This window comes from Lacerta agilis, chromosome 6 (genome assembly GCF_009819535.1).
Source record: "Lacerta agilis isolate rLacAgi1 chromosome 6, rLacAgi1.pri, whole genome shotgun sequence".
NCBI lineage: Eukaryota > Metazoa > Chordata > Lepidosauria > Squamata > Lacertidae > Lacerta > Lacerta agilis.
The window spans coordinates 89,083,448-89,094,869 of record NC_046317.1 but is presented as its reverse complement, the minus strand read 5'-3'; the positions used below and the strand labels follow the sequence as shown (position 1 = coordinate 89,094,869).

Sequence of the window (11,422 nt, the reverse complement as noted above, 5' to 3'; positions counted from 1 at the left end):
CTATGTCAATGCAGGAGTCAGCACTGATCTGTCCAGTCTGAATCAGGAAAGATGTATCCTAACAGAGCTACAGTACTCTCACAAAGGGCCGTTTCCTTTCCTTTCTTTCCAGAACAAAATCAAAAATTCTTTCCAGTAGCACCTTAGAGACCAACTGAGTTTGTTCTTGGTATGAGCTTTCGTGTGCATGCACACTTCTTCAGAAGTGCATGCACACGAAAGTTCATACCAAGAACAAACTCAGTTGGTCTCTAAGGTGCTACTGGAAAGAATTTTTGATTTTGTTTTGACTATGGCAGACCAACACGGCTACCCACCTGTTTCTTTCCAGAATTAAGGACACTCAGCCTATTCACACTGTTGTACTTACTGGAGGTCACTTGCTGCTGTTCTCACATTTCTCGCACCTGTAAAAAAATAATAATCTTCAATTGACACAATTGGCCTTTATTACTTCTGGTGGAAGAGAGTTCCACAGGTCAAAAAAGGGTTTGTTTGTTGTGTGTATGTGTGTGAAGCCTGCCATGATGTGAACATGTGCCCTCTGATCGTTGTGTGGAAAGAGGGAGAAAATAAACCCAATTGCTCCTTTTAAGACTCTCCAAGGCCAGTTTCGCGAAGTGCAGGTGTTACCAGGCAGAAACGAGAGAACTGCAAATAAAAGACGGTTGAGAAGGAGCTCGGGTCTTACCGGCCACCCAAGTAGCTCTCCAAGTGTTGTTGTGGTGGCAACACAGATGCAGAGGCATCAACATAATTGCATATTGTGGCTTGATGAAAGGATGGTTTCAACAGACACCCACACCCATCTTTCGGAAGAGACCGTGACAAACAGGCTGCAGTTTGTGACACTAGCTACAATTTTGGCACCCAGCATCAAACAATATAAGCTTTTGAGATCATGGAAGGGGAGGAGGAAGAAGAACAAAAGGAGGATGTCCCATCTTTGATGGAAGAAGACACAAAACCAGGTGCACATCTAGTGTGAGGAAGAGTCAATAAAGTGGCATCTCCCCAGGCAGATACGCACTGGGACCTGGCATAGTTCAGGTGAGGGTTTTGCTTGGAGAAACACTGCATGAACAGAACAAGAAGGGCAGCCATCACACTCCATGCAATGAGTTTCTTTCTGCCAAGGAGCTTCTGTCCCTTTTTTTTGGATGCAGCTTCTCCTGACACTGCAACAGTATGATGGGAGAAACCAAATCTGGTGGGACCCCTGTCTCCTCAAGAGGAGACTGAGAGAGGAGATATGATGGCCATCTTCAAAAATCTAATGAGCTGCTGCATGGAAGATGGAGCAAGCTAGTTTTCTCCTGCTCCAGAGGATGGCACCCGAACCAACGGCTTCAATTTACAAGAAAGGAGATTCTGACTAAACAGGAAGAACTTTCTGATGGTAACGGCTGTTCAACAGTGGAATGGACTCCTTCTGGGAGTGGTTGAATGGCCACCTGTGCTGGTTGCTTTAGTTGAGATCCCTGCATTGCAGGGGGTTAGACTAGATGACCCTTCGCGTCCCTTCCAACTCTGCAATTCTGATTAAAAGGAACCACAGCCCTATCTGAGAGGCGTGTGCGACACCCCTGACCTTTAGGCTTCCTTAGAGGTTGTCGCTAAGCAACCCAGCCTCTGAGACAGGCCACACCATCCCATATCCCATAGTCCTATCTCACTCACTCAGCCTACTTCTGCTGTTGAGTTGCTGGAGAGAGGAGGTGTTGTCTTCCTCCAACAGGCACGACTGAGCTACTCCATTCTGCTCCAGCATGTGCAGTGAGGAGAGACCAGCTGGAACAAACCAATGTTCCATCTATTCTAGCTTTCTGCTTCCCCCGGTGCTTAACCAGATGCTTCTAGGAAGCTCACAGGCAGGACATGAAGGCAACAGCCTTCAGAGGCTCAAGGCCTCATCTTGGCATGTCTGCTACACCATGGAGTGCTGTGGAACTCTGCTGTGGTCCGGGGGGAAAGTTTCCTTCTCCATCCAAGTCTGCTCCCAATGGAGTAAGGTGGAACCCCCGTTTTCCACCTGCCAAACACTTCCTTTACCTTTCGAAAACCAGTTCTCAGTTCCAGAGCCTCACACCTCCCAGAATCTGATGGGCTCCAACAAGCATCTCCACCACCGAAGGCCTCCTGAATCTTTGTAGGACGAACATGTAATCATACTATTACCCCCTGTGCTGCTAACATGGAGATCTATCACTTGGAAGCCTCCTGTACACTTCTGGGATCTCAGGAAATTTGGAGTTTACTTCCGGGTTGCTTCTGAGAAGAGCAAAACCATGATTTGCACCAGGGAGGTCTGCTTTCAGCGGAACTCCTCAACAACCCTACCTATCCCCCCTCCAAGAGCTCCAAGGCCAAGCCCTGCTCAATTTTCCCACATCACTGAGATGACAGAAGCCTTCTCGAGGTCTGGCCCCAGCTGGAATAAATGCAACGTGGGGGAAAAGAGAAAGCCTGTGAGATGCACGGGACTCTGGCCAAAAACCACCACCTACACATGTGCAATTCATAATATTCTTATGCTAAACCCATATTGGTCCGACTGAAGTTTCCACCAGAACCATTTGAGATCTGCCACGGAAACAGCTCTTTTTTTTTTTTTTAAACAGGGAAATCCGAACAAAACAGAAAAAAGACAGGAAGAACAATATTCAGAAGATGTGGATTTTGGCCTGTTTTCTTTCTTTCGCCATGTTGCCCAGGATTCTCTCGCCCCCTCCCCGCACCAGTTGGCCGATTCCTTCCGTACTTTAGTTCTTCTGCGTGGTCAGCATGTGCTAGCTTGCCAACACGGATTCAGTAGTAAAAGCAGAGGCCTGAGTTTTGAGGTTCACGTGGCGGCAGGTGCCACCTTTCTGGCAGAAGAAGACAGGGCAGGTTTGCATGGAGCAAACTTCCTAGTAAGTTGGACCAGCAGCTTGTTGTTCAGAACCAAGGCGGTTTTACGGGATTTGGCCCGGAATGCCATTTCAAGTCCCTTGGTTCTGTAAGACCAAGTGGGAGGTCCATATATATATATATATTTAAAAAAACCCAAAGTTAACACCTGCCGTATGAAAGGAGAACCGTCACTTCGTATTTTGCTTCTCTCCCCACCCTCCCCAGTGATGGCAGCGGTGGAAGGGACTCAGGACTCCGAGGATGACCGAGAGACGCTCTGGAGCAGTGCTTTGTATACGGCCGAGTTCAGAAAACGGGGGTAGGAGTCTCTATGCATGAGTGTGTAGATCTGTAGCTGTGCATCGTCGAAGGTGTGCGAGGACGGCTCCTGCATCTTGCGGTTGATGCCTTCGCGGACGCGGGAGTCCAGGCTGACCTGAGGGACAGGTGGGCGAGAGAAGCAACAACACCTTTTAGGGGAAAGACAGGAAGCAAATCTGCTGGGGAGAAGGGCTGGGTGATGTCTGGTTTTCACCAGCTAAACATTGCGATATACTGATTTTTCACAATGTCTGCAATAAGGATGTTAACTACGCAGAAGCGAACGGGGTAATGTCCTGGGAACTGCTCCTACTTAGGGGTCTAAAAGCGACACATTTTTACTTATCTTTAACAAATTGTTACAACTGTTATGTTGTAGCGCAGAGCAACAGGGGCAGCAGGAATCACGATAGAAGGGATGGCCATTTCTCCCCATATCACGGTTTTTTACATAGCACACACATATGATTCGTGAAATATCGCCATGTCAAATATTATGAAACCGTTATCACAATGTGGACTTCAAACCGATTTTGGGTGATGTATCGATACATCATCCAGCCCTACTGGGAAGTACAGGGGAAATGGAAACATCAGCCAGGGGGAGGGAGGGAAGGAGCTGGGATAATAAAGTACATTATCAAACAACAGTTTTTAAGCAGAGGCTGGGTAGGTATCTGTCATGTATGATCTAGCTGAGATTCCTGCACCGTAGGGGGTGGGAATAGCTGACCCTTGGGACGGGAACCCTTCCAACTTTACAATTGTAGCTGCAAACGGACAGGTACCTCCTTGGGCGAAAGGATGGAGATGTAATCTTCGTAGATCATCCGAGCCTTCTCGTCGATGGCATGCTTGTTGCACTCGCTTTTGAGTTCTTCGCAAGCCAGCCAGAAGAGCATGTTCTCCTCGCTGTACTCAGTCCGTAAGAATTCCCGGAACACGTTCCTGCCGGCTGGGTTCTTCATCAACTTGTCAAAAGACTGGGACCAGCCCTTGACTTCCTCAGTCGTCGGCTTGGCGCTGAAGGGGCAGCCCTCCCGCCAGGCAGAGGCAAAGGGAGTGTAGGAGGAGCCACAGGGAACAAGATGGGGGAGAAAAGGAGTTATTTCAGTCCCCTCGGCCTGCTCCCAAGAGTCTCCCCCCAGTGTGCTTGCCGCCTGGGAAACCCCACAGCTCAGGGGGAGAGATTCTGCAGGTCCCAGGATGAATCCCTATCATCTCCAGGTAGGCAGGAAATGTCCCCTGCCTGGAACCCTGGCCTACAATATGGAGCTAGGTACTGAGACTGCTGACAGGCAGTGTGGTGCAGTGGTTAAAGCGTTGGACTAGGGCCTGGGAGGCCAGGGTTCAAATCCCCACTCGGCGATGAAGCTCGCTGGGTGTTCTCAGGCCAGTCAATCACTCCCAGCCTAGCCTACCTCACAGGGTTGTTGTGGGGATATAATGGGTTGGGGAGAAAACTATGTATGTCACCTTGAGCTCCTCAGAAAAAAGGTGGGCTATAGAGATGAAGTTTCTGCTTTGCACGCAGGAGGCCTTAGATTCAATCCTTGGCATCCCCAGGTACCGCTGGTAAGAGCCCTGCCCCAAATCCCAGATAGCCACTGCCAGTCAGTACAGACAGCACTGAGCCATATCAGGGTTTCCCAAACCTGGGTCTCCAGCTGTTTTTGGACTACAACTCCCATCATTCCTGACCACTGGCCCTGCTAGCTAGGGACGATGGGAGTTGTAGTCCCAAAACAGCTGGAGACCCAAGTTTGGGAAACGCTTGGCAAAATGGACCAGGGGTTACCACGAGCTTGCAGGACTGCACTAGGCCTTGAGTTACAGCAAGCTCACACACGGCCATTGACTTTTTGAAGATCCATTTATGACCTTTTAATGTGCAAAAGGGGCAGAGATATTACACACACACACACACACACACACACACACACACACACACACACACCGCCCGTGTCTCCTGTGCTTCTTTCCTCTCTCTTTTTATGTATTTCATACTTCTTACTGGATTGCTATTTTAACTGCAAGGCAAAGTCTTGAAAATTAAAATGGAAAGAACAAAGGATCTAGAAACCTCACCCTCTCTGACCAGCTGAACTCCGGCCCTATCCCACCCGCTGACTCCGAAGGTTGCTTTTTGGTTTCTGAGATTTCATCATTTGAGCTTATTAAGGACTAGAAACATGCTTAAAAAAAACACAAACATAGAATGCAGCACTCTGATTATTATTACCAAAAATTTGAGTCTGCATGCCAGACTTAACACAGGCTTCCTCAACCTCTGCCCTCCAGATGTTTTGAGACTACAATTCCCATCATCCCTGACCACTGGTCCTGCTAGCTAGGTATCATGGGAGTTGTAGGCCAAAAACATCTGGAGGGCCGAGGTTAAGGAAGCCTGACTTAACATCTATACATGCACTTGTGCTTTAGCTTGATGCTTGGCAATTGTCCTAAAAAGTTTCAATAAAGTCTCTAATAAAAAAGAAGTTTGTCTTCCCTAACATAGTGCCCTCCAGATGTTTGCAAGTACAGCTCACACCAGTCCCAGCTGTCGCCACTGGGGAACCAGCACCACATTGGAGAAGGCTGTATTCTAAGCTAATACCAATTTATTTGGGGAAAGGTTGTAGCTCAGCGGCACAGAATCAGCTTTGAACACAGGGATCTCCAAATCCAATCCCTGCTTCCAATGAGTGTAGACAGTATTGAGCTAGATGGATAAATCAGTGGTCTGAGTGAGGCACCTTCCTATGTTCCTTTGCTTCCAGAGGGCCAAGTCAAGCACTTTTAAAACCCACTATTAGCCTATGCATGATAGCTCAGTTGTTAAGAGCATGAGACTCTTAATCTCAGGGTTGTGAGTTCGAGCCCCACGTTGGGCAGGAAGATTCCTGCATTGCAGGGGGTTGGACTAGATGACCCTCGTGGTCCCTTCCAACTCTACGGTTCTATGATGTCAGTGTACTTAATTCCTCCACTAAAAAGTGACCAAACTTGGAAGGCACGTCATCACTTCAGCTGGGTCATGCACCTTTTGTGTAGAGATTTACCTCCCCTCCCCATGGCTCCAAAGGAGCCCGGAGGAAACCTAACAACAGATAAAACACAGTCACTAAAAACAGCCACTAAAATGCATCTGTAAAAAACAGAAAAGAACAACAGGACCTCGGTGGAATCTCAGAAAACTAAAATCAACTCCCCAAACGTTTGCCAGTGAACAATAGTTTTTTCGTATTTCCAGAAAAAACAAGCAATCCGAAAGACAGACCTGTTGAACTTGCCTATCTGGAGAGTAAATTGTTCCGGTGAGGGTGCCACCACCAAAAAGGCCCTGCCCGTTGTCCTGGCAAGTCCTCAGCATGGCTCGCTATGGACAGGTCGATGGTGAAAATTCTGAGTAGACAAGAGCTGCAACCACGGCAAAGAGTGAACTCACCAGGCTTCACAGTTTGGAATGGGCTCCAGTTTGGTGTCTCGCGATGCCCTCCACGCCCGCTCACGATCTTCATTCCTAGTATCAAAATGAAAAGGCTGCAAATAGGGCAGGGTGTATACAGCATCAAGAATGAAGTTATGGAGAAGCTTTAAGCATATGCTCTTGCCCCCCACCACTCTACCATGAGTAAAGTTCAAACTACACGTTAATCAGAGTTGATTCTATGCGTTGCCTCCTCCCAAAAACCCAAACCCAACTGGGAAAAGCTGCTTAACCCCTTTCCACTCCTGCAGCTTTCCTGCTCAAGAACACCCCTATCTTTTCCCCCGACAAGTGTAAAAGCACCCAGGGGAGGTCCGTTTTGAGCTGAAAAATCACAAGGGAAGGAAGGGTTAAGCACCTTGCATCCAGTGCTGCTGTGCTTTGAAAATGAAGCAGAGAGAGAGAGAGAGAGAGAGAGAGAGAGAAAGAGAGAGAAAAGAATGAATAAACTCCACATCAGAGGCAGAATGAGACTCGAGAGCTTATAGGAAACTTAGGGAAGGAAATGTGCTGCCGTCTTTACCAAAGCTGACAAGTAGAGGTCAGTGTTCTCTCAAAGTTAAAGCAGGCAACAGCTTCACTAGCACTAGCAAAGTTGAAACGCTGCTCCAGGAAGTGAAACTTTTTACTGCTATGTTGGCTTGGAGGTGATGCCCAGAGCCAAAGGAAGACAAGCAAGAACCGTAACTCTGTTAGAAGTCGCTGGATGAGACAAGTGTCCGAAATCTTGGAGTGCAGCTACCAGTCAGTGTGGACAATACTGAGCTGGGTAGACCAACAGTCCAGATTCTGATTTTTCATTACATTTATATCCCAAGCTTATTCCAAAAGAGCCCTTTCCCTGCTGTTCAGTCCTACTCTCAGCTGTTCCTCTACGATGTTCATGTGCCTTGGCAGCTATGTACAAGGCAGAATTTTCAAAAGCAGGAGTAGGAAAACTTTCAAATGCCAAAATTCCCTCTTCTACCTACAAAACGAGCCCTGATCTCTTCTGCATCACCTCAAGCTCAACTCCAGTGTTAAAGTCTCAGTACAATCCTCTCTGTGCTGACCAGGGAACAGCTGAGAGTGGGGACGCACTGCAGAAAAAAATGGATTCTTTTGGAAGAAGCATGGGATATGAAGTTAATGAAAAATTATCTGGACCAACCCCTGCTGCTTGGATGATCAGGGGGAGGGTATGCTGTGGGGCATGTGAGATTAGGCAGTGGGCTAGAAGCAGCCTAGGGAGCACAGGTTGCATACTTCTGAACAAGAAATAGAGGGGGGAAAGTATGTTCTTTGGAGTTTATGCATAGTGACTGGAGAATGTGCATATTGCCCAGACAATGTACAAGACGCAGCCGATATTATGCACATTCTCCAAGGCTTGTTGGGGATTGTGCATAATGACCAGGAAATGCACATAATGTCCTCTTCATGGACAGATACTGTGCACCTTCTCCATGAGGCCCAGTGAATGTGCATAATGGCCGGGTGTTAATGCACATTAGCAGCTCAACTTACATTCCCCTTAGCACACACCAAGAACATCTGCTGCCTGATTAATCTGAGCATCTTTCTAGTCAGTCTCTTTTTATATATAAAAAATCACACTCAATAGACATTTCGTCTATTAAAGTTTGCATCCTTGATTCAAACATAAAAGATCAATGTTGGCAGCCTCCTCTGTGCCCGAGGCAAGCGACTGTAGGCCTGAGTTGCTGCTGCATCACACTGCATGGGGGCCAAATACAGTCCTCCAGGCCATGGGTATAGCCAGGATTTTTGATGAGGGGGCGCAGGACCTTTGTGGGGGGGGGGGAGAACTGAGCTATTTGCGACTTGATTGGTATTTTTATTAATTTACTTGATCTATGGACAGCAGCAGCCCCCCGGCTACGCCTATGCTCCAGTCTTTTCTATCTGGCCCTTGGGATTTTCTCCAAGCCACACTCCTCTCCCCAGGCCACACACTTCACCAGCCCTGCTTTGCACCCTTCCTTGAGTGTTTTCACCTGGCTGAAATGTGCCCCTGAATTCTGACAATACCTCTTGCTCACCTGGAACAGAGGACAGAAGTGTGCAAATATCTGTAGGAAGTAGCCAACTACAGAAAGGTAAATTTCACATTTGTTGCTCTGCTCCCCCCTTTTGCTTCTGGCCCCGCATGTGGCCCCCAGAAGACTGCGCGGAAGGGAATGTGGCCCTTGTGCTGCATGTGAACCCGATAACGACAAGCGGAACGCAAATGGGAGGCGGGTCTTGGTTTTGAGCGCAGACTAGGAAATAGCAGCATTTCCTAGAACAGATTGTGGGGGAAATCAGCCGTGCAGAATATCCTAAATCCAAAACACAAACACGCATCCGAACCCAAACAAAACTGAACATCCAAAGCTTCCGAGGGCCTCCACACTCTGTGAGGCACAAATACCAGACCATCTGCTCAAGATGGTGTTTACACTTGCTTTGTTAAATACTCCTCCAATTAGCCACCAGCTATAAACAAAGCATAAGCACATGGCTCCTCCGAAATGCGGCAGCTGAACATCAGGCAGCGGAAGGAGAGGGAACCTCCAAAACTTGCCTATAAGAAGAGACCAATGGCCCATCTAGTGCAGCAACCTGTTCTCACAGTGGCCAGCCAGATGCCTGTGAGGAACCCATAAGTAGGTTTTGAACACAAGAGCACTCTCCCCTCCTGTGATTTCCAGCAGCTGCTTTTCAAAAACATTACTGCGTCAGACCATGGAGGCAGAACAGATCCACCATGGCTATGAATTTGTCGTATCCTCTTTTAAAGTCATCCAGGTTGGTGGCCATCACTACTTCCTGTGGCAGGGAGTTCCGTAGTTTAACTGTGCACTTCATGAAGAACTTTTATTTCCTCTCTCCTGAACCTTTCAACGTTCAGCTTCACTGGATCTCCCCGAGTTCTAGCGTTCTAAAGGAGTTAACCTTTCGCATTTTGCTTTTTGAGAGTACTCTGTGTTAGACTGCATTGGCATTGTTCTAAGTGTCCAAGCAGGTTTGCTAGGTAAGACGTTTGAAAAATACAATTTCAAACAATATAAGGATGCATTCTGAAGGCTGCAAAAAAAAATTTTGCTTTTTTGCTGCGTGTTTGGGTTGTTAAAAGCAGTGGGGCGTCACTGCTGGAACAGAAAGTCACTGCATGACTTGACAAAATAGGATGGGTTCATTTTAAAAGCTGTCTTTGAAGAAGCTTTAAAAATATGCTGTATGGGATGTTAAATGTTTATTTTTTTCCCTGTTGTGTTTTAGAATGTATTTATGTATAAGTTCTTCAGTGTAAGATCTGTTGGGTGACAAGTGACGAATAAAGTCAAATATTATTGTTATCAGGGAGAAAGGGACTTCTCTACCCACCTTCTCTGTGCCATGAATTATTTCATAAACTGCTATCGATCTTACTCGCCTTTTCTCATAACAAAAAAGGCGCAATGGCATAATAACCTATCAGCTTCCTCTTCCATAGTTTCAAACCAAAATTAGCTGACCCTGCCCATCATTGGTTCGGTCACCACCTATGATTGTTGTGGTTCAGTCGTTCAGTCATGCCCGACTCTTCGTGACCCCATGGACCAGAGCACGCCAGGCACCCCTATCCTCCACTGCCTCCCGCAGTTTGGCCAAACTCATGCTAGTCGCTTTGAGAACACTGTCCAACCATCTCATCCTCTGTCGTCCCCTTCTCCTTGTGCCCAGGGGCGTAGCTAGCCGCTGGGCTGCCAGGGGCGGCAGGCCCAGCCGCACCCATGGGGGCGGGGCGCCGCTCCATGCGCATGACATCATGACGCATGCGCACGGAACAACGCCTCCGCGCGGGCCAGTTGGCCCGCCCCTCTCCCGCTGCGCTCCGTGAGCGGAGCCGTCCCGGGGAAAGGAGAGGGGTTGGGCCAGCAGGGAGCGGAGCGACGGCGCGTGGGAGTGGTGGGAGGGGCCGCCGCTTGTCAACCCACGTGCCGCCGTTCGTTCCGTCGCCCCGGGAGCAACAGCACCGTACACACTGTGCGCTGCTGCTACCACGGCGACGGAGCGAGCAGCGGTGCATGGGGGTGACAAGCGGCGGCCCCTCCCACCACTCCCCACATACCTCCGGTCACCCCGGAGGAGCAGCGCTGCACGGACGGGGTGCTCACTCGGCCGGAGTGACGGAGGGAGCGGCGGCGCGTGGGAGTAGCCGCCGCTTGTCACCCCCACCCGCCGCTTGTCACCCTGTCGCTGGGGGCGTACCGCCCCTACCGCTCCTCCCCAGCGACGCCCCTGCTTGTGCCCTCCATCTATGATTAGACTCCTGCTAACCGGAATGGATGCTGGTGGCGCTGTGGGTTAAACCACAGAGCCTAGGGCTTGCCGATCAGAAGGTTGGCGGTTCAAATCCCCGTGATGGGGTGAGCTCCTGACAACCTAGCAGTTCAAAAGCACGTCAAAGTGCAAGTAGATAAATAGGTATCGCTCCAGCGGGAAGGTAAACGGCGTTTCCATGCGCTGCTCTGGTTTTGCCAGAAGCGGCTTAGTCATGCTGGCCACATGACCTGGAAAGCTGTATGCTGACTCCCTCAGCCAGTAAAGCGAGATGAGCGCCACAACTCCAGAGTCATCCACGACTGGACCCAATGGTCAGGGGTCCCTTTACCTTTAACTGCCTCCACCAGCCCAGACCCTAAGACACAGGCACAGGTAGGCAGCGTCCAACCCGCCCCAGTTTGTTCCACG

The 11,422-nt window shown here is 49.0% G+C and overlaps 1 protein-coding gene across 3 annotated transcripts in view; it reads right to left on the bottom strand.

Annotated features, from left to right (window-relative positions):
- Positions 1 to 2,587: 2,587 nt before the first annotated feature.
- Positions 2,588 to 11,422, bottom strand: part of RGS19 (regulator of G protein signaling 19) — a 44,400-nt gene continuing 35,565 nt past the window's right edge. For all 3 annotated transcript variants that reach the window (XM_033153750.1, XM_033153749.1, XM_033153751.1), the window contains exons 4-6: positions 6,662 to 6,736; positions 4,002 to 4,236; positions 2,588 to 3,328 (exon numbers count right to left, since the gene is read on the bottom strand). In XM_033153750.1, the coding sequence (XP_033009641.1) occupies positions 3,140 to 3,328; positions 4,002 to 4,236; positions 6,662 to 6,736 (499 nt within the window). In that variant the 3' untranslated portion in view covers positions 2,588 to 3,139. The remainder of the gene's footprint in view (positions 3,329 to 4,001; positions 4,237 to 6,661; positions 6,737 to 11,422) is intronic.